We start from the raw sequence: 24,168 nt of genomic DNA on the forward strand, positions 1-24,168 counted from the left end.
AAGCAGGCTTCCCTACTTTCAATCAAACATAAAAAAATATCCCTTTCAGAGAACATTCATATTGAAAAGACTGAAGTAGGCAAGGAAGATACATCAAGCGCAGGTACTTAATTTCATATTCTTTGCTTTAGATTGGAGGTAGGCTTTGCAGAATCAATGTGGAACATCTTAAATGATACATGAAATGAACATTTCTGTGAAGTTCACAGAGAGAACATGGCAGGCTGTACACCCATTGCCATGATGATGTCTTTGCAGTTACAATTTTTAAGAAGTTGCTGGTGAAGGAAACCCATGGGATTGGAAAGATGCAGTTATTTGATGAAATATTCAGCTGCAGGTCAGCCAGGAAAGTAAATTAGCCCTGGTGTGGATCACAGGGTGGGAAAAAAGAGCAAGGAGGGTGGGAGAAAACCAGCTCATCCCAGTTCTATTTTAAGAACATAAGAAATGGCCTTATAATTTAATCCGTCAAGTCCAGTATTTGTCGGGAGCAGCTCTGAGCATTTTTAGTCAGGAGTCTTTTTTGAATCCTATACACGCAGATGCCAGGGATTGAACCTGGAACCTCTTTTATCTAAATCATGTGGTCTGCCACTGAATTACAAACTTTCTCCAAATATGTATTTAATCGGCAGGAGAAATTCTCTTCAGAATTTATCCATCAGCACTACTTGAATATCCCTGTGCAAAGAATTGCAGTATGGAGTGTTCACAGTGAACAGCTTTCCCCCACCATGGGTTGACCCTAAGCCACCCCAGGTGAGATACACAGAGCTCTTCTCTTGGAGACTCTTCATGCATTAGAGAATGCTGTGCCTTGCTCATCACTTTCTTTTGCCATGAAGATATAAACGTATGACCAGCAGAGTCCCCTCAATGAGGGCGGACTGCATGGGGAGGGGATAGATATGCTTGGGTTTTGCCTCATAGCAAGAAAGGAAGAGACAAGCAAGATCTCTGCATCCAGCAACTTGAGTTCAACAGTGTGAAACCAACCAAGAATTTTCTGTCATTTTCCAGTTTCTTCTGGAATAGTAAATAATATCATTTAAATCTGATGAAAACCTGTTTGTCCTCAAGACCTTTTTCTTTTAGTTGTGGGAAACTATACCACCTTCCCTCTTGGGGCTTTTCCTAAGTATGAGAACCTGGAGGGGAATTTTCATCCCCTTTAGCACCTCTATTTGTGTGTGGAGGAATAAACCTGAAAAAAAGCAAACAAACAATGAGGATGACACTGCTCCTTCAGTGCCCAAGAAAGTAGCCTCTTTACTTTTGTCCATCCCTTTTTGTATGCTACACAGACTCCCTGTACAAATGAGTGTTGCCTATAAAAGAGAAGTCAACTCTGTATTTTATTTTTTGGATACAGAAAACTCTACAGAAGTCAATCTGTCCGGATAAAATACAGATATATTCAAATGTGCCTAATTATGTTACATCAAAATTAATTTATTCTTGCTTTGGTTTGTTGGAAAAGCAAGAGAATAAGCTACAAACTTTTAAATATTCTTTGATATGTACTTCAGTTAATTAAACTATCATGTGCAGGATTATTTTCTTAATATATGACTTTGACCTCAGAAATGGTAATGGGTAAAACCATTATTGTTTATAGCTATCCATAGGAATATTCATTAGTTTTAGAATGCAAATGGTCCACTTTGTTCAAACGTTCTGCTTTAGATTACAAAAGGTCAGAAAAATATGGTGTCTGCTGCTATCTTGATGATGTTATAAAAAGATTGAGCAACCAAACAGAACAGGTTTTCTCATGAAAACTCTCTATAGATATATGGTGCTCCAAAAGCAACATGGGTGAAATTTTTCCTTCTTTCCTGATACTAATTCTCAGCTCTGGGTCTACAGGTTAGAAATGAGGAGATCAGTTCTTGTTAACAGAATAGGTGAAGGTTATAGGTGAAGGTAAAGTTTCCCCTTGACAATTTGTCCAGTCATGTCTGACTCAAGGGGGCGGTGCTCATCCCCATTTCCAAGCTGTAGAGCCAGCATTTGTCCATAGACAGTTTCCATGGTCAGTGCGACTAGACACAGAATGCTGTTACTTTCCCACCATGGTGGTACCTATTTATCTACTTGCATTTTTACATGCTTTCGAATTTTAGGTTGGCAGGAGCTGGGACAAGCGACAGGAGCTCCTTCCATTGCGTGGATTCAATCTTATGACTGCTGGTTTTCTGACCTTGCAGCACAGAGGCTTCTGAGGTTTAAACTGCAGCGCCACCATGTCCCTTGCTTTGTTTAGCTAATCACAAATGCATATACAATCTGCCTCCTTATTGTTAATAGTCAGAGGAGAATCTCTACCCTGGTGTAAAGTTTGCCTCCCCTCGTTAAGCAAGTCACTTCAGGAGAAGTGTTATTTCTGACTAGATCATGCAGGAAGATGGCCTCATCATTAGTGGGGCTTGCATATGCACAATGGAAACCCACAGAATTGAAAAGCCCTTGCAGAGTCATACCTAGGGTGGGGCAACTGGAACTTTGACCCTGGGTGCCAAAATTTAGAGGGCAGAAAAATTTGCTGTTAAAAGTGCATGAATGTGTTCACCCTGAGCAGGTAGTCAAAGCTATGGTTTTTCCAGTAGTGTTGTATGGAAGTGAGAGCTGGACCATAAAGAAGGCTGACCACCGAAGAATTTATGCTTTGGAATTGTGGTGCTGGAGGAGGCTCTTAAGAGTCCTCTGGACTGCAAGGAGATCAAACCTATCCATTCTGAAGGAAATCAGCCCTCTGTAAGGACAGATCCTGAAGCTGAGGCTCCAATACTTTGGCCATCTCATGACAAGAGAAGACTCCTTGGAAAAGACCCTGATGTTAGGAAAGTGTGGAGGCAAGAGGAGAAGGGGACGACATAGAACGAGATGGTTGAACAGTGTCATCGAAGCTACCAACATGAATTTGACCCAACTCCGGGAGGCAGTGGAAGATAGGATGGCATGCTCTGGTCCATGGAGTCATGAAGAGTCGGACATGACTTAATGACTAAACAACAACAACTCTTTTCCTATGCATGAATGCAAAACTGAGAGTCACTAAGAGAAATGACATAATGAATACCAACTGCAAGTTTGGCAGAATTTGAACTTTATGGAGATTAGACACCTTGTACTGTATCCAGAATCCTGTTGCTCACTTAGGTCAGTGTAAATGCAGGGATGTAAACAACAGGAGCAAACAGCCACTGGTTAATTTGTTGCTTGTATTCCTTGCCATGCACCAACTCACATGCCTGATGCTGACAAGGGATACAAACAAGTGAATTGTTACATAGCGACAATTCACTACTACAATAAACGGCATTGCATTTACACCAGAGTAACTAACCGATAGGACTCCAGGCATTGACTCCTTCTATAAGTTAAATTGTTCAGTAAAAACGAGTGTCTTGTGGCATCATCAAAATTTAACAGCTAACCAAATATATGAGGTATAACCTTGGTTAAAGTAGTAATTGTTATGTCATCATGACCAGAGTCTGAAATCCGCCCAGAGACCTTTGGGTAGAGTGGGCGGCATATAAATTAAATAAAATAAACAAAAAAAAATAAAATAAATCATATGATGTATGAGAGTAACTTACTACGATGACCAGAAGTTGGAACTCTCTTGGCTGTGTTAACTAAGGGGTTCTGGGAGTTATAGTCCAAAAGGCAGTTCTTCCGAACTCTGACAATGAAAAAGGCTGAACAAAGCCTGAACAATTAAATTAACCAAGTGTTAGTCCCAATTAGAGCAGACCCATTGAATCAATGGAACCTGACTTCAGTCTTGGTTTGCCACCATTGATTCAGCAGATCTGCTCTAGTTAGGACTGGCAAATGGGTTTAGGCCGTTGATTGTGCCTTTGTGACTTCTTGATAAAATAGTTCCAGATTATACATGAGCTTGTGCCTGTGTGTAGTCCTAGCAATACAGCCTTAGCTGTGTGACGAGAATCAAGCTGTGCTAGAATAGAATGTACCTCACCTATGGCCACTGACAGCTGGAGATTTTAGATGAATATTTCATGTTCTATCAATATACAGCCAATTCTCAGAAAGAGAAGGATACATTCATAACGGGACTAAAAATAATGACTACCCAAGACCTATTCAGGCCTATTTTTTTATTTCTAACATAAAAAGAACTGAAAATAGCAAAGTTCCTAGTAGCTGTGTGAGCCTAAGCAGTAGACTTGTCTAGACTTTCAAATCATGCCAGTCAGGACAGATGGGGGGGGGGGTACTTTTTTCACAGTGGTTGTTCTAATTTTTTTTTCTTTTTCCTTCTCGTTACTGTCAGTAAGAAAACATGCCAGTTCCAGGCAGGTATAGATGAAAAATGTATTTATTTATTTATTCAATTTATACACCACCCATCTAGACCAAAGTCTACTTGGGGCTGCTAAAAATTCAGAGGGGGATAGCTTCATGCTGGTCTACACATGAATTGAGGGGTTACATATTTGGTCTGTTTTGTGGTGGAATTCATACCGCTCTAATTCTTTAGGCATCTCTATTTTTTGGATGTGTAAAAGAGATGTTTTGTGGCATTACCCCCTCCATCAAAATAAATGGGGATGAAATGTCTAATAGTTTGAAGCTCTATGGACAGTGCTCAAATTGCAGTAGGAACTTCTGCCAACTTGTGCTGCTATATCTGGGCAGTTAGAGGAGTTTGTGTGGTACTTCTCTTTACAATGTAGGTACGCAATGAGATGCAAGTGATACCGGGCTCCATAGAAGAGATGGGAACCTTCACAGAAAGCCCTGGATGCTGTACTCCGTGAGGTCAGTTTACTGTTTAGGGCATGAAAGGAATGACCCTGTGCATTGTGTAACCCATTCTTCATTTCCAGGAAGGTGTCATGAGATACATCCACACCACCAGCAAATCTAGTTGCTTTTTCTTGGAGAAGAAAGTATTGGGAAGAGCTAGTCCTTCTCTTTCTAGCACTGACCTTGCCAAATATCCCTCCTTTAAAGGTTTCCACTAACACTACTGGAGGTTTTTAAGGTTGCTAATAGGAAGAGACAATGGTGTGGGCTCAGCGTTAGAGAAAAGAGGGTTGGTCGTTACCAGCAATGAACCCCCCAGGACTTGACCCCCACAATGGGGCTTTTAAAAAAAGAACCCATTACAACTAGAAATGGAAATCCATTATCTCCAGTCATTGATCAGAGAAAAAGCCATCAGGAAGCTGCTGGATTTGATGGGGTCCCCTCACAGGCTGTACCAGGCTCGTGAGGTAGAAATTCTCCCTCCCTAGTGTAACTGAAAATAAGTCTCTTACACATCCATGACTAAAAAAATTTTTTAAAAATAATCAGCCTTTTGACCCAGTACCTGGTCTTCAGAACATGGAAGATGTGAGAGAGGAACTGATATTTCTTTCAAACAATTTCCATTATCAAACTTGGATGGGATGCACATTTATTCTTCCTAACTTTCCAGTGTGAATCTATCATATACCCTTCATAGGCTAATCTTTGGAAAATGATGAAATCATGTCCTCTTGTGCACCTTTTTTGTTATGATACAATCATCGTTCTCTAAAGGAACAAACCCTGCCCACAGAAATAACACACCACTACCTTAAGCTGAAATAAAAAAGAACAGTTGGCAGCCCAAGCCTGTAATTCTGTATGGTTATGGGGAGAGGAGAGAAACGAAGCCAGACTCCACTGGCACAGATGCAGTTTTCCACTTGCAAAATCTGCTAGACTGTTTGTATGGCAACAGCTTATACATTATTCAAGAAGCACGTAGGCTGGTGTAAAAAGAGGTGAGTGGCAGCCAGTGCTGAGCTATGGAAAAATGTAATGTTTGTGACATCATGGGAGGGGGTGAGACTGAGATGGCTATGAGGAGCAGGGAACGAGATGACATGTACTACTTCTTTGGTTACAGTTATTTTCTAAGAAGAAGGAGGCCACTGATCTTGGCCAAAGATGGTAAAGGCAGAGATGTCTGAGCCGGCCCTTGGGAAAGGAAAAGAAGGGAATGACTCTGTTGGGGGTGCCAAGCAACCACACCGCAATCATCTCTGTTTCTGAACAGTTAAAATGAAAAGGGAAGGGGGCTTCCTATAACAGGCTCTTCTCATTCTTCTCTCGTTTGCCTTAACGGCATAATTAAATTTGATTAGGAACATCGCGTTTCATGATTGTGTTATATAAACAGCAGTGAAGAGAGAGAGTCACCCAGCCTTATTAGGGAAATAAAACCAAAAGAAGACCCCGTGCAGCTTGTAATGAGTCAGTCTCAAAATGCAGAACAATCCAGTTTCAAAGGGGGGGGGGACCTTGTAGTAAAAACAAGGTTTAGTGTAGCTGTTTAACTTTGCTGCAGCAGCAACCGCTGTGCCCAGAAAGTGGAATTCCTTGTGGCTGCCTTGCCAAGCCATCTGCTTTGGATCAGCAGAAGGTTTTAAGGTTGTCCTGCAACACTCTGGAGAGAAATACTGACTCACGTTGTTGGTCCCCTTAGCTTAGAATTGTCACCTCTGGCTGGCAGCAGCTCCTGATGTTTTCAGGAAAGTCCTAGCTTGTGATTTCTGGTACTCTCCAGTACCATCCCATTCAAATATTAACCAGCCAAGTCCAGATGTGTTCAGAGTGATTTGATGGTACATGCTAATAGTGAGCGCCTTCTCAAAAGGTAGAGTCTTCTGTCACCAGCACCTGGACCACAACTTCTAGAACACCCCTAGCCAGCATGGACAGCTTTGCTACAAGAGAAATCTATCACCAGCAATCCTTTGATGAGTTTGCACACCATGTCACTGATCAAATGGCTTGCGTGTGCTCTGATGGGCTCCACACTGAGAACCAGCTCTGTGGAACAGACTGAAGCACTCACTTCTCCTTCGTTGATTATAAATTTCATCCTCTTCAGCCAGAGAATGTGCACAGATTATTTATTATTTATTTGTTATTCCAATTTTTATATGGCCCTATCAATGCGAGCAACTCTCTCGGCAATTCACAACGTGCTAATCGTAACTAAAAGGAACAATACAAAATTACAGTGTACAATAAATGCAATAAAAACCCTGTCACTAGCTAAAAACCTGTATGTAAATAGAATTAACATATTTAAAACCAGTTTGGACATATCAGGATAATAGTTAAAATCACTAATGAAAGGCAGCTTTGTATAATTCTGTATAATTTTGTGTAATTTATTATATTCCTAGAAACTGAGAGAGATGGCACCTGATGAAACTCAGTAGCAAGGTTGTTCCAGAGGAAAGGGACTGCAGCCAAGAAAGCATAGTTCCTGATGTTAACTCTTTTGTCCTCTTTAGGTGTTACTGTTTTCAATATCAAGGACTGTGAGGACTGGGTGAGACAGGTAGCTGTTTTGTGGGAGAGATGTTCTGACAAGTATCGAGGTCCTAAACAGGTAAAGGCTTTATAAGTCATGACCAGCACCTTGAACTGGGTATGGAAAGTAACAGGGAGCCACTGAAAATGCATGGGGATATGTCTGCTGGTACCTATGAGCAGTCTGTCAGCCACATTTTAGACTTGAAGTTGTCAAACTGACTTCAAGGGCAGCCCTATGTACTTTACAGTAGCTTATTTAGACATGAACCACTGTTGCTAGGCATTTTGTATCCAGGTAGGAACACATCTGGGCAATAAACCAATATTGATAAAAGGCACTCAGCCACAGTAGATATTTGCACCTCCATAAAAAGAGCTGAGTCCAAGAATACCCCTAAGTTGTGGACCCAATCCTTCAGAAATTCTGACAACCCTCCCAACGGTAGGATTTCCATCTTATCTAGATTGAGTTTCAGTTTACTGGCCCTTGTCCAGTACATTATTGACACTAAACAGTGCACAGGGATCTGTACAACATCATCTGCAGATGAGGAAATGGAGAGACGGAGTTGGGTGTGATCTACATATCGATGACAACTTCAGTTCTCAGCATGATTTCTCCCAGTAGCTTCATATGGATATTAAAAAGAAACAGCCAATCCCCAAGGAACTCCAAGGGGTGGACATTGCCTCCCCAAGCTGTACCATTTCAGATTGGCCCTTGAGGAAGGACTGGAACCACTGAAGAACAGAATTCCCAAGTCCGAAACTCAACAGCAATCTCAGAAGGATGCCATGGCCAGTGGTATCCAAGGCCACAGAAAGATCCAGGAAGACCAGGAAGGTTGCACTCCCTTTGTCTGCCTTCCTAAGGAGATGGTCTTGCTGGGTGACTGATGCTGTTTCAGTTCCATGTTACAGCCAGAACCCTGACTGAAATGAGTCTAGGCTGTTTCCTCCAAGAACATCTGCAATTGGTTGGACACCAACACCAAGGAGTCAGATGACTTGGAGAAATAAATAATAATAATCTTAGAACTGCAGAGTTGAAAGGGACCCCTGTGAATAATCAAGTCCAGCCCCTGTCAAGGAGGCACAGTGGGGTACTGATCTCCCAACCTCAGGCTCCATAGCCAGATACCTAAACCACTGAGCTCTCCATGACGGCAGCCATTTGCCTATTGGACCTTTGTACCTCTTGCCTTGCAAAACGTACAAGAGAGACCATCCAGGTCTGTCTTTCTCTCCGCCTCTTTTTGTTTCTCGTCTTTTATCGTCTTGTTCTCTTCTTCTCATATTTTCTGGCCTGGAGGTGGACAATTAATTCTCTCTGGCAACCTATAACAACCATTTGCATTTCCCATTCCCAGGAATGGTGCTTTCTCTGGGTATATTGTAACACATGAGTCCTAGCTTGGATACCAATACAGGTTCAATCAAAGTATCCAAAAGCATATAGAATGAATCAGGTCCTGATCTGCGTGGTCTTATTCGGACAAGAACCAAACTGGAGCAGTATACAGTTTTGCCTTAAAACATAGTTCCTCCTATCCTATCTTCACCTATTTGTAAAGGTCCAGGGGGCTGGATGATTCCATACATAGGTGTTTTTATGTATGCTGGCTCCTTATGCACTGCCAGCACCCCAAAATGTTTTGTTTTTTCTCTCTTGAGGTGGAACTAAGTACTATTTGGATATCCTTTAGAAGTACCCTTGTGAGCTTTTCCTCTAGTTCTTTCTGTTTGCCGGTTTTTACTTCTTGCTACCCTTCTTGAAGTGCTACAACTACTACTTCTTTAAGGTACAGTTATCACAATGTGGGATGTGGTGGCGCTGTGGGCTAAACCGCAGAAGCCTTTGTGTGCTGCAGGGTTAGAAGACCAGCAGTCGTAAGATCGAATCCATGCGACGGAGTGAGCTCCCGTCGCTTGTCCCAGCTCCTCGCCAACCTAGCAGTTCGAAAGCATGTAAATGCGAGTAGATAAATAGGTACCACCTCGGTGGGAAGGTAAACAGCATTCCGTGTATCGCCGCGCTGGCCATGTGACAACAGAAACTGTCTGCGGACAAACGCTGGCTCTATGGCTTGGAAATGGGGATGAGCACCGCCCCCTAGAGTTGAACACGACTGACTAAAATGTCAAGGGGAACCTTTACCTTTATCACAATTCACCCTTATTTTGCATTTTTTCACTGATAAGTGCTTTGTATTTAAGCCACAGCAGAAAGTAAAATTCTCAAAAAGGCATTTGCTATCAAGGTATTTATGGTTTTAAACTAGCTTACTCATTCATGGATTCACCTGAACCAAACCAGCTCAGCACCGGTGTGATTTATTCTTCTCCTGAGTCTGCAATTGAAATGTTGTTGCATTTAGAAAATGGGGAACTAGAGACAACCTAGCACAGGCATCTTACTAGGGCAGAATTCATTAGTGGTTTTCTAATGCTTCTCATTAGTACATGCCATTTCCATCATTTAAGAAAGTCAAGATCCCTCTTAACATCTTCGAAGATAGCTGTGGACAAGCTGAGAATACTAAGCAAATAGAGTGAGGTGGCCAATGCTCAGTCCTCCTGCTTCCAAAGTTCAGAGGTAAGTATTCAGCCAAAATTCCATCATCCATGCATAAGAAGGATGTATCAGTTTACTCAAGGAAGCAACAAAGTTTGTAGGTATAAACATTTTTAGGGGTGGAAAACACCTTCTGTGGGTAACGAATGGCCCCACTACACATAAAGACAAATGACAGTTATGATGGTTATTTACACACGGCGTGTTGACTGAATGTGGCAAATATGTGTGGGAGTAGAAATTGGCTCCCAGACATCATATAGCAATGGCAGTTAGCCACAGTAGCTTGTGTCCCCCAACCCGCTCAACTTGCAAGCTTCTCCTGTATCTTAAGTCTTGGCCTGCCAGTGGATATGCTGAGGGCAGCATCCTCTTCCACCACACACTCTCTTTCCCCATCTACATATAGACTTGCCCACTGCCTTCTCCCTCTTCAAATCTCAACCACTTGGAAAAGCACACACGAGAGCTGCTCCTTCACTGTACTCTGAAGGAGAAGCCCTTCCTTATACTCAGAGTGTGGAGATGTTGTGTTTTTGCATTCAAAACCACAGGTGGGCAATGACTTTACTAGGATCAACTTGAAATGCACAAAATATACAAGCTTTTTAGGTAGTTTAGGTAGAACACTTCATCAGGCTACCTTAAGTAAATTAATTACTTCTTCAGTCCTCAACATGCTTACTTAGAGTCTTAGTCCAAATGAATTCCACTTGAAAGCATTTCTTTGTGTAGAATTTTGTCACGGGAGTCATCACAGAAAGTATGATCAGACCAGGTCTTACCATTCTCTCCGGCAGCCTTGTCTTTTCCATTTGTTGCTCCTGCTCCTTGTCTCTGAGAAAGAAAGGAAGAAACGTGGATGGTTATGAGCCATACTTTGAATTTGTGCTCTCAGTCATCAGAGACTGTTTATCAACTGCCTTCACTTAGGGTTCATTTATTATTATTATTATTATTATTATTATTATTATTATTATTATTATTATTATTATTATTATTATTATTATTATTATTATTATTATTATTATTATTATTATTATTATTATTATTAAATTAGATGTTAGAGTTTTTTAGCTGTGATAGAAATCTAACTTGATTTAGGTTCCCTCCCCTCATACTATAGTGTATTGTATTGTACTGTATTGTATTGTTTTTATTTGATGTACTTTGCAACAGCCTTTGTTCCACGCAATAAATTTATATGTATGTGTGCTCTCAGTCAGTTGTAACAAGCCTGATGCCCATTCTCAGCCACTGCCAGTGCTGGGGCACTCCACAGATTTTCCTCATCTGAATTTCTACAAGGATTTTGCAGCTCCAAATTATCTAGTCCTGTTTCCAAAGTGAAACACATGAACAAGATATGGGCATAAATAACAAGAAAGAACAATGGGGAATTCCTGATGCATCAGTTTCCAAAATGAAACAAATGCATCAGGAAACCGCTGCCACCGCCGCCCCCTTTGTTCTGTTTCATGTCCATACCTTGCTTATCCAAACCTGAGGCATTCTAATTTGGATTCCTAACATTTTCACTTAGCACCGATTTAGTGAGGCCTTGCTTCCTCAGAGCTCTCTGATGTTCAGTGTTGGGACGCTGTTGTTGCTTTTCAGGCAGTGCAGCATCTAGCAGATTGCTGCATGGAAGTCAACTTAGATCACTTGAAGTCATTGAAAAGTTATTTTGTGGTGGGATTTTTTGGGGGGGTGTCTATCTTGGCAGCATGTATCTGGGCTAACTGTGCAAACCATCTCTGCTGCGCACCTGCTCTCTGGTATACTCTAGTTGTCCCAGTTCTGTAAACTGCTATCTGGAGAGAGGAACTGTTGCTTTAGGGTCTCTCTCAATGACTTTTCTCCAACAGGCCCACTCTTGGCAGGAACCTCTCCCATCCCCCACTAAATATGTTGTGCTATAGTCATCCCATTGTTTATGTATCTATTGCACGGTGACTGCTATGAAAATCATGATTACAGAACTACATAAATTTTACATTGACAATGGAGAAACTGAAACAGAGATTTTATATACCTTGATTCAATCATCAATCCTAATAGAGACTGAAGCCAAGAAATCAGAAGAAGGCTTAGGAAGAGCAGTAATGAAGGAACTAGAAAATATCTGAGGCAAGGCTGTGTCACTGAAGATCAAGACCAAGATCATCCGCACTATTGTACTTCTGATAACCATGTATGGGTATGAAAGTTGGGCAGCTAAGAAAGCTGATAGGAAAAGAATTGATTCATTTGAAATGTGGTGTTGGAGGAGAGCTTTATGGATACCTTGGACTGTCAGAAAGACAAACAAGTGGATCCTAGATCAGATCAAATCTGAACTATCTCTCTATCTTCTACTTTGGGCACATCATGAGAAAGTAAGATTCCCTGAAAAAGAAAATAATACTGGGAAAGGTGAAAAACAGCAGGAGGCGAAGATCAAATATGAGATGGATGGACTCCCTAAAGGAAGCCACAGGCTTGAGTTTACAAGAGCTGAACAGGGCAGTTGAGGACAGGACATTTTGCAGATTGCTCCTTCATAGGGTCGCCATAAGTCAGAAGCAATTTGATGGCACATAACAACCACAAATTAGTAGTATGGAACACTGAAGGGGGAGAACACCTTATATGGGTAAAGACGTCCCTCATATTATGGAACTTTGCAATGACACAACATTGTCTCATGTATATTTATCCATCAAATTATGGAACATTGCAATGGGGTATTCTTCACATCTGAAATATTTTTCCCTCGGTAAAAGACAAAGATTGGGTTTACAGAATTTGAAAGTTGTCAGTCAAAAATTATAGCTCTAAGAACAAGCTATATTTGCACAGCATACAAAGCCAGCATTATCTAGCTCTCCAGTTCAGTTGGAATTATTATTAGAAGAGACTGCTTTTGCTTATGATTATGTTCCAATTGCAGCTTAGGTTCTAAAGACGATAGCTTTGCTTACAATGGAAAGTTATACATGGAAATCCAACTTGAAAAAAATCGCTTTTTAAAAAGTTCATATTATGATGGGAAGGCTGGTTGAGGACCTTGGTGATATGGAAAATTTACTGCACTTTCACTGAGATGTGCTCTTCTGCTATTATTACATGTGCTCTCCAACTACATATGACATTCAAAATGGCTCCAGAGATATTTCCCATGGCAGAAGGTGCAAACCAGGAATACTAAACTGGAGTAAAGACTATGCAAACAGAACAGAGATAAGGTAAAGCTAAAAACCAAGATAATTCTAATAGTACTTACATTGCTGTTCTTCAGAAATCACACAAAAATGTTGGATTAGATTACTTTAGATGGCTTTAGTTATTTAGGCTACAGAATTTACTAAGTTACATTAGGGAACACCAGAGAAGAAGGCAACCACTCTTTTAAGTGAAGTTCATAATTCTGTATAGTTTTAAATCCTTCGAGATACCAGGGCCTCAAGACTCAGCATGTCAAGGCAGGATACAGGGATCCTGAAGAGTTGGGAAGGGAGGAGAATTAGTTGCATTAGCTGGCCAAGGGATGCCATAGTGCAACCAACCTCCCAGTGACCCTGAGCCTTAGAACCCTCAGTCTGATGCAACTCCAGAGGTAGAGAAAGCAAAGGTGATGTAAATGCTTCTGACATCTAAAAGTTAAGGTACGTGACTGCATATCATGGCTGTATAAAGCAGTGGGGACCCAACCCATTGATGGACAATACAGGAAGGTGAAGTAACCTAATAAAGCTTGGAACCTGATAATGAGTTTGAATCCAGTGTAGCCTGGAGGAGAAAGGGAGGTTCACAAACACTTGAGACATTGTGTTACAGTGTTGGTTTTGTCAATCGAGCTGAACAGTTTTCGCAGGCGCTTGCTTTCATGTCAGAACTGATGGGATCATTTGATGCCCCTTACTTATGGAGGACTTGAGAGCATGCACAGATGACTCTGAAAAGGAGACCGAGGAAATACTATTTCTGCTAAACATGTACTTTTTGACAAGTCTTTTTTTTTTTACTTCTACATGTGTAGGAGAGGCGATGGGAGGTTGTGGGACAGCTGAACAGGAACAGGAAAGTGCATCACTTTGACTATGGCATATGCTTCATTTAAGCCTGTTTCTTTAACTTATGACCCTTGGCTCTGGAGATTAGACACAAGCCATCCCAGGTCCAAGAGGTTCCATATGGTACTACGGCTTTCAACCAGTGAAGGAGAAGCTGCACAGAATTTGATTTGCCCTATTTGACAGAAAGAATTCTGTTCCAATTGTCAGTTTTCCTAAGTGAGAAGAAGAAAATACTGTGACCTTTGTTAATGTCACCATTTACATACAATCCAGAATACTCCTATCCAGATAAGATCAAGATACTAGCTAGAATCTTGTTGGCACAACTCTGTATGCATAAGGCAGATCATGTCATCGGCTGTAGCCTTTTATCTTTAGTTAAAGTTCCCTATTTCTGTCCCTGACAAGGTTCCAAGCCTGGCTTAGGATCCCTTTCAGCCTGGGGAAGCCTTTGAGGGCCTTGAGATGGGGAAGCCTTTGAGGGCCTAGTTCCACCACTAGCAAAAATGTAATTAAGAACGGTTTGCTGATTAAATGAGCTGTTTGCAAATTGAGGAGAAAAAAAATCCAGGCTGATGTGAGTCATAAAAGCTCACTCATCTTCCAATACCACAATTATTTTCTTTATTAATGTAAGAAACAAACATTTTGGGTTAAGAATAATAAATGTATAACAACCACTACCACCACAACTGCTATTGTAATTGTAGGTTAATAATAACAATCGTATCGTATGATTTCTTATCTATAATTGTCAAAGAGCACATGTGCCTATGTGTGTCTTCTCTGCCATAGCAGAAATCTAGACACCTAGAAATTGGCATGAATAATAAGAAGATCCCCAATGAGATTGTGCCTTAAGGTTATTGTTTTAATGCAGTAATTAATTGTAATTAATTAAAATTTGTTGGTAGCTTGCAGTAAAATCACCAGCTGTTAGATGGCAGACTTCCCTAAAAACAAAGCAGAACTTGAGACAGGGATAGTAATTGCTTCAGTGGCCTCTAGGCAGGCCCAACAATTTTTCCAGCAGCAATAACAGCAGAGAGGAGGAAGAGGAGAAGAAACCAGAAGCAGCAGCTCCCTCGAAAGAAGGGAGACACAGAATAAATAGAGTGCTCAGGTTTTCTATAGTGTAGGTAGGGAGAAACAAGAACAGCAAGTGGGAAGATAAAGAGCAACAGGATAGGAAATAAGGAATTTAAGTGTGTTGCAATGAGCCTTCAATGTGCTCCACAAGCAGTGTAGGACCTAGAAAATCTCCCCACACTATTTCATGTATTTGATTGGTGGAGTTCCAGACAAAAACATTAGATATCAACATCCCAGTGTCTCATTTCCTAAAGTCCTCAGGACTTGCTACAGCAAATCCACCTAGCAGTCATCAGAGAGCGGTTGCTTAATTGTTCTGCTACCTCTAGCAGACGAAACATCAGAGCCGAAATGAACGAGTGCAAAAATATAGTGATTATACATGAAAGAGGATAAACAATTTTGTCACTACAGAGCATAGAAGGAAACACACTTTATGACTGCTTGGGGCTATATAAATTTTTAAGTGGGTGGCTTTGCAGAACATCAAAAGCATAATATCAAAAGTGTCATGGAAAACCGAACATTCTGAATCTGACCGTACAGGAAAAGGAGTGAAAGCTACAATACAGGCTAGGAATTTGTCAGAGTAAAGTTCCCAAACCACACCTTTCTGCATAATTAACAGAATCTAATATCTAATATAACTAATGTTTTGATATTTCATAATGTTTTAAATGGCTTAATGCTTTGTCATATGGAGTCAGAACGAGGCCAAAAGTGAATTCTTAGACATAAAAGAACTGGAATAATTTTTATCTGTTCATCTGTTTGGCTGGTTGGTTAACACTGAAAAACATTTAAATGTGTACATCAACTCACTGAACATACTGCATGAACATAAGAAATACCATACTATTCCCCACCCCTGCCCTGCCCTCTCCAAGCACTACCAGAAGGCAAAAGAAGGTATGGTCAGTTCCTCCTGTTTTGCAAAACGAGAGCAGCATGCGCTTCTACTTCAGAAATGAGCCTGTCTCTCATCACCATATTTTGCCCCTCAACACTAAATCTGTAGCATGTATTCTTTTAGTATTCAGAAGCTCAACCAAAAGCCATTAAAGATCTCAAAATAGGAAGGTGATGCACAGCAGCAGCTTCTGGGCACAATCTGCCTGGAACCTTCTTAAGGCTTTTATTTTAAAGCAGAAACTACAGTGGATTGTGTTTGGAATATAGGAACAATTTAAGCAGGTATGAGTGTTAGTGTGCAGAAGGCTGGACTGGAGGAATCCCAAACCGGAATTAAGATTGCCAGAAGAAATATCAACAACCTCCGATATGCAGATGATACCACTCTGATGGCAGAAAGTCAGGAGGAATTAAAGAACCTTGTAATGAGGGTGAAAGAGGAGAGTGCAAAAAACAGCCTGAAACTCAACATCAAAAAAAACTAAGATCATGGCCACTGGTCCCATCACCTCCTGGGAAACAGAAGGGGAAGATATGGAGGCAGTGACAGATTTTACTTTCTTGAGCTCCATGATCACTGTAGATGGAGATAGCAGCCACGAAATTAAAAGACGCCTGCTTCTTGGGAGGAAAGTGATGACAAACCTAAACAGTATCTTAAAAAGCAGAGGCATTACCTTGCCAACAAAAGTCTGAATAGTCAAAGCTATGGTTTTTCCTGTTGTGATGTATGGAAGTGAGAGCTGGACCATAAAGAAAGCTGACCGCCGAAGAATTGATGCCTTTGAATTGTGGTGCTGGAGGAGGCTCTTGAGAGTCCCCTGGACTGCAAGGAGAACAAACCTATCCATTCTAAAGGAAATCAACCCTGAGTGCTCACTGGAAGGACAGATCCTGAAGCGGAGGCTCCAATACTTTGGCCATCTCATGAGAAGAGAAGGCTCCTTGGAAAAGACCTTGATGTTAGGAAAGTGTGACGGCAAGAGGAGAAGGGGACGACCGAGGATGAGATGGCTGGACAGTGTCTGCGAAGCAACCAACATGAAATTGACACAACTCTGGGAGGCAGTGGAAGATAGGAGGGCCTGGCGTGCTCTGGTCCATGGGGTCACGAAGAGTCGGACACGACTAAACGACTAAACGAACGAACGAGTGTTAACAAAACACTTCTTCAACTCTTATGCTGATGAGAATATTTTGCACCAACATTTGGAATAAGAAGGTGAACAAATATAGTAGCTTTCTCCTGCCCAATATTATGTTTGTTTGTTTGTTTATTATTTATTTATTGCACTTATATGCCGCCCATCTAGACATTGTCTACCCTGGGCGGCTCACAACAGTTTAGCCAGAAAGACACAAATAAATATTGATCAGACCTTAGAAAAGTTACTCTTTGCATTATAACTTGCAGAATCCCTTAGTCAGCCTGATCAGTGGGGACTATTCTCAAAAGAAGAAGAAGAAGAAGCTACTTTTCCCAACTGTAAGAAAGATAGGTGGATGCATGTACACAATAATGAGCTCCTTGGTGGGGTTATAATCCAACTTCAGGCTGATGCAGGTTCCACAGCTCTCCAGGATAGCACTTTGCAGTAGCCAGACTGAAACAGGCGGTCAGATCTCACCACCCATAGGGATGGGATGGGAGGATTGTCCACAGATGCATATCCCTTTCTTCTCATCCACATGGCGACCAATGACACACCCAAGAGGAACTACAAAGAAACCACTTTGAAGCTCTGTGAAGGAAATCCAAGGACTTTGGGGCCCAGACAGTGTTCTTCTCCATCCTACCAGTACTCAGAAGAGGAACAGTAATGGAAAGAAAAATACTCCAGTTGAACAACTGGCTATGAAGGTGGTGCTGACATGAGGTGTTTGGATTTTGGGACCATGGGCTACGTTTCCTGGAAGATGGACTGCTGGAAAGTGATGAGTTGTATCTCACTAGGATTTCTGACATGTAGATGCCAAGATCTGAACCTCAGAATTTGTGCTTGCAAAGGATGCACTCTATGATTGAGTAGCAACCCTCTCCCTCATTCGTGGGATTTTAAGGATGATACTTTTCATATTAAAGGGTTTTATGGAGGATACAGCTACTAATTGGATTCACAAATATTAAGAAAATGGGTGTGATGAGTAATCACTTCACAACTGCCTTCCTTGTCGAAGGGAGTGTTCCTTCTGTTTACACATCTCTTGTCATCTTTGAAAAAGAATTAGCTTTATGCTAAGTGGCATGGCTTGGTGCAGACTGTTTATTTTAAAAGGCACAGCTCTTCTTCGGTATTGATTTCCATTCTGTTTTATACCTGCTGTTGTCCATACCTAATAAGATTCCAGAGACAAGATGCAACACTTTTCAACCAATAGAAAGAGAGGGTAGTGGTGGGAATTCATGCAGATATGCCTTTCACAATTAGCAAAGGGTTTATTCTTTATCAAGCATATGCCAGTGACTGTTTCTTCTCTTTTGTTTGTGTCAGAAACAATCCAGTGGTGTTTCTGGAGTGGAAACCTCAGCCAATAGATTTGGTCATTACCAAGGGGACACCCTTATGTGTTCACAGCCCTCATATTCTCTGTGGAGGTTCATTCCATGTCTCTCAGTAGTGGTTCCTTGAGAAAAATGTTTACCAACATAATTTTAGGGCATCAGTCCAGGTTCAAGGAATAGTGAAGAGTTATAGCAGAAATGGCCAATGTCTAGGGCCTGGTAGAGGTACACTAGAACTCCTGAAATCCAGAGAGGACTATCTCACTCCACCACTATTCTATCAGGATCGTCATCACATGTAATAGTAAGGATGCTGCCACTTTTTACCTATAAACAATACATGTGGGATGGGAAACATGCATCTTGTCTTTCAGAAGACTCATGTGCCTTGAAGAAATCTCCTCAAGACCAAGCCATGCATACCCTTCTTCCCATTTGTTTATGGAAATTTTGCCATGGCCATGGAAGACTCAATAGCTGGAATAATGAGGAACTTGGTCAGAAACATAAAACTCGCTGAGTGTGCATGTAGACGCAGATCATGTGTTACCCTTCTCTGGACCGTAGGATTTAGCAAAGGCCGACTTACGTTGGTGAAATGCTGCCACCATGAAAAATGTGCCAATAAACCACCTTAGACAGGTCAAAAGAACCTTTAACTATAATAGCATTCCTCAGTGGATAAAAAGGGAAAGGAGATGTGGGCAGTGCAAGAAAGGAGCACACTCACTCCTTATCTAGGGTGGTCAAGGGGCCTCTTTTGCAAAGAACGGTTCTCTATTCAAAGGGCTGCCAGACGGTCCTCTTTTTGAAGGTGTCATCTGCTTATCCAATCCAAATTTGAATTAAAGATAAGGAAGCAGAAGGAGAGAGACCAGGGGCCTTAAACTTACCTGCCCACAGCACCCAAACAGTACACTTCACAGTCTTTTCCACTTGGCTGTGATATAATTCTGCTTTAGTTTTTACAAGTCATTTGTAATATTATTTCTGACTATTGAAATTAGTATACAAAGTTTAATGCAGATTGGAGTTTCTTTTTTTTCTTTTTCTTATTTTGAAAAAATTATGCAGCTATCCACCACACACTGGTGGTGTAGTGCAGTGGTTCCCAGCCTTGGGTAACCTAGGAGTTCTTGGACTGCAACTCCCAGAAGTCTTCATCCCCAGCTGTGCTGGCCAAGGTTTCTAGGAGTTTCAGAACACCAACATCTGGTTTACCCAAAGGTGGGAAACTCTGGTGTAGCACAGCCAGGGCTCGTAAAGATGAAGAACACCAGGCCTTGTTGATCAGCGGGGATGATAATGCTACCAGCCCCTCCCCAAACTTCCCTAGGTTTTCTGAGTGAAGCAGAGAGTACGACAGATTATGCCAGCAACAGGATATTGTTGGTAGTGCAAACAGAGTGTGCTTGCCTATGAATAGATAATTAAGACTTACTAACTTTACCAAAGACCTGATTTTGGTGGAGATGAAACAGCTAAATACCATCTGTTGATATGGACCTGAACAGCTCAGTATATTTGGATACCTCTTGTGTTCATGGCTTTAAGAACTACCATAAGGAGCCCTCTCACTTCAGAATTAATGCTGTTCCACATCCCATGCCTCTTCTGTCTGAAGCCATGCCACTTCAATAGTAGATTGGTACACCAGTCCCAGACCTGGTACATGTAATATCCATCCCACTTAATAGGGAAGACATCAACCACCAAAGCTTACCAGATAAAGAGACTGAAAGGTCACCTTCCTTAAATAGCTCTTTGCATTACTCATTACTGCATAGCAACTGTTGTTCTCACTGCTCTTACTATCCCAAGAGAAGTTTGTTGTGTTGTGTTTTATTAACTCATTGCATTGTGCTTCCTAGCATAGCTAGTAAAATAAGAAAATACTTCCCCACTCTCACACGGTATCTGGAAAACACTTACAAAAATGAAAATGGTGAAACAAAACAATTCTTTCCTTGCCACTTAGGAGTGATAGCAGAATGACATAAAATGAGAAAAATACCTATCAAAAGGACTTTAAGAATTGCTTAAATGCCCTTAAAAGTAAGTTTTAAAAGTTACTAGAAATGATTACTCATTGTTCCAAAAGGGAACTTTATAGCCACTGGCTCCTTTACTTTTGAAATATAATTTAATTGTATCATCATAATCCCCCAAAGTACTGTAACTAGTTATTATTTTATGGTTAATTGGTTACTTCCAAGTTCTGTGGATATATATCCATGAAGATTCTCAGTCATTCAGGAGAGGTTATCTGGAAGTTGAGTCATGGCAACTGGACTTCTTTCGTATTAATTTGAAAGTAGCTTTTTCAATCTGAGGAGAGTTGGTAGGAGATGCCTGATACATTCTCCACGTTGGTTTTACTTTCCCCTGGTCTGAATAGGCTCGTTAGATGGACAAAGGACTGGGCTGACCAATGTGGAGAATATATCAGGAGTCTCCTATTAACTCTCCTCAGACTGAAGAGGCTACTTGGATGAGGAGCAAAATGTTTCAACCTAATAAGAAAGAAGCCCAGTTGTCATGACTCAGTTTCCAGATTCTGTGTATATAGTTCATCTTAGAGAGCAATCACAGTATCCCACCACTTCACACAGTGGAGATTAACTTAAGTTAGGCACATTTAGAAGCTACAAGGGGGGTTTGTGATGATGGAAACTCTGAGAAAAGAAGAGGAAAGAAGACTGCATGTAAGAGCATCCAGAAAATATGGAAGAGTATGTATGTATGTATGTATGTATGTACGTACGTACGTACGTACGTACGTACGTACGTACGTACGGTGGTGCCCCACTTGACGACGACCCCATTAGACGACAAAATCGCTTTACAATGACTTTTTTGCGATCGCTATAGTGATTGCAAAATGAAGTTTCTATGGGGGTTTTTTTATTATTATTTTTTTTTTTGCTTTACGTCGATTCGGTCCCTGCTTCGGGAACCGTTTTTTCACTGGACGATGATTAAAAACAGCTGATCTGCGCTTCGCAAAATGGCTCCCTGCTGTTTTCCGGACCGATTGTTTGCAAGACAGCGATCGAAAATGGCTTCCCCTATGGAGGATCTTCGCTGGACAATGAGGTATTTCCCCCACTGGAACACGTTAACTGGTTTTCAATGCATTCCAATTGTTGTTTTTTTCACTTGACGACGATTTCGCTTAACAGTGATTTTCCTGGAACGGATTATCATCGTGAAGTGGGGCACACTGTATGTATGTATGTATTGAAAATATTTTCCCCATCTTCCTCCTTAAAAAGGAGCCCAAACAGCTTACATCAGTAAAAGACACTATTTAAAAGGTAAAAAGAGTAAACACACAAATCTTTGAAAAGAACAAACAAACAGCAAACTAAAACAATAAACAAAAACACAAAAAACACATACAAACCACAACAATCCATTTAAAAACTCCACTCAAACAGCCAGTTGTGAAGGGAAAGCCAATCTTAACAGAACGGTCTTTGTCTGCTTGTGGAAAGACAGCAAAGAGAAGGTCAGTTTGGCCTCCAGTGGGAGGGAATTCCAAAGTCTGCATGTAGCCACACAGAAGGCCCTCTCCCATGTCACCACCAAACACAAGTGTGAAGGTGGTGTGACCAATAAAAAGGCCTCCCCTGATTATCTTAACACCCTGGCAGGCTCATAAAGGGAGACAGATTGGACTCAAGCCATTTAGAATCCAAGGTTAAACAAGAATCTTAATTGGATTCAAGATTAGATTAGATTAGATTCAAGAATCAAGATCAGATTAGATTAATCTTTTAGATTAAAAATTATCACCTTCTGTATCCATAGAGGAAAAATGCTTTGGGGTGGATATAGGTTTTTAGGGAGCTGAAAATAGTCTGAAACCTTACGTGTTACTGTTTCCGATAATCTACACACATATTTCTTTTCTCTCATTGTAGCATCTGGTCTGGATTACATCTTTCTCCCTGTTTAAGACACAGATACTACTTTTAACATTTTCCAGTTAGATTGCGACAACTATATTGGGCAGTTCAAGTATGTCATCTTTAATTTATTTTTTAAGTCAATTCAATTACAGCCAACTATTTTTGGAAACCTCTGATAACCAGTCAGAATGATTTACATTTCCAAGGCTTTGAGGTCAACTTCCATAAATGGTATCTTTTAAAGGAGTTTGGGAAAAGCAACTATAATAGACATGGCAAGTACTATTTGGATGAGTGTGTGTGATCCCTACATAGCTTTACAAAATGCTCCAGAATTAATACATATTTCTCCCCCTCCCCCAAAGAATCAAATAGGAGCTATATAAATTGTTCCAACTGTATGGAGTGGAGGTGTACAAACATAATACACAGGCTGAAGTGGCTATGAGTGTCCAGAACCTTTACTAGTCATGGCATCTATAGTCTGGCATTGGGCAAAGATGGTGAGTGGCCACTACCACCATCTCAAATCATGCACCAACATTACTGACTAGAAGGGCAAGAACTTGGCACTCATTGCAGGGTACTGCCCACAAATGTGACCCTGCTCTGCAATCTGGGTATTTGGGCAAGTTGTGCCACCTGCCAAGCTGAGCAGACATTATAAGATCCTTTATGGGGATCATCCGCTTACCCTGATGTGAATCCAGCCTATTGCCTCCAGATCCTGAAATGAAAAGTTCTAGCAGAAAGTAAACAACACCATTCATGCAAATAATTGTTTTGAGGAACACAGTTTTCTGCAAACATGGATCTTTACACCCAAACCAAATATGAACTACATAAGGTAAAATTGTTTTCTGTTCGAGTTAACTGTCTCTGGTCTCAATGAAGCAAAGTAATAACCCTGACAAGACGTTATGGCTGAAAATGTGTGGTGGGGCATGAGGACTAGATAAACTCTACCCCAACATCCCTCCCCCTGACATTGAGGTCAGTCAGACCCTTGTGCAATAAACACACTTGGACTTTCATGCAGGGGTGAATCTGCTATGAAACTAATGAAGATTAATCTTCAGAGCCCCTAGTCCTGGAGGGGCCCCAGAAGCAACTTTAGCCCACATTTTAAAAAAAGTGATGATCTGTCATGGAACAACCCCATTGAAGAATATAACAGTGGTTATCAGGACCTTGTTGCTGGCTGTGAAGGGGCCCCCATAACAGTTCAAGCTTCAAGGCCCCCAAAATGTAGGCCCACCACTGCCTTCCTGATCATCATGCAGAGTTCTGACCAGCTTCCAAGAGGGCACTGAAGGTGGGCCTTAATAATAATAATACTAATCTTAGAACTGCAGAGCTGGATAGGATCCTACAGATCACCAGGTCCAGTGCCTGTCAGAGAGAGACACAGTGTGGGGGGGGTTGAACTCCCAACCTCTGGCTCTGCAGCCTGATGTTTAGACCAGTGAGCTATCCACCACTTACATGTATATGTCTATCTCAACCAGCCATTTGGCCTTTTACAAACTTTCAGACATAATGCCAAAATATGCAAAGGGAACTTAGAGAAGAGATTGCTGTTCATCTGTAGACTCTAAGTGTGAACAAGAATACTGAAAACATCTCTGTTCTTACATGTAGCATCTACATTTGAGCAGAAACCCCTCCTCTTCAAATGCAGCACTGAAAGAATAAAGAAAAGAGTGAAGCTTCATCACCTCAAGATATACAGTTGGCCTTCCCTTCCCTGCATAACTGATTGCCAATTAGGATTAG

At 41.2% G+C, this 24,168-nt stretch overlaps 1 protein-coding gene across 1 annotated transcript in view; it reads right to left on the reverse strand.

The window, feature by feature from the left end:
• The window catches only part of PCP4 (Purkinje cell protein 4), a 68,485-nt gene that overhangs the window by 24,699 nt on the left and 19,618 nt on the right, over positions 1–24,168 (reverse strand). The window contains exon 2 of the mRNA XM_020789313.3: positions 10,699–10,750. Coding sequence (XP_020644972.1) covers positions 10,699–10,750 — 52 coding nt within the window. The remainder of the gene's footprint in view (positions 1–10,698; positions 10,751–24,168) is intronic.

Source organism: Pogona vitticeps, chromosome 3, assembly GCF_051106095.1.
Source record: "Pogona vitticeps strain Pit_001003342236 chromosome 3, PviZW2.1, whole genome shotgun sequence".
NCBI classification, from domain to species: Eukaryota; Metazoa; Chordata; class Lepidosauria; order Squamata; family Agamidae; genus Pogona; species Pogona vitticeps.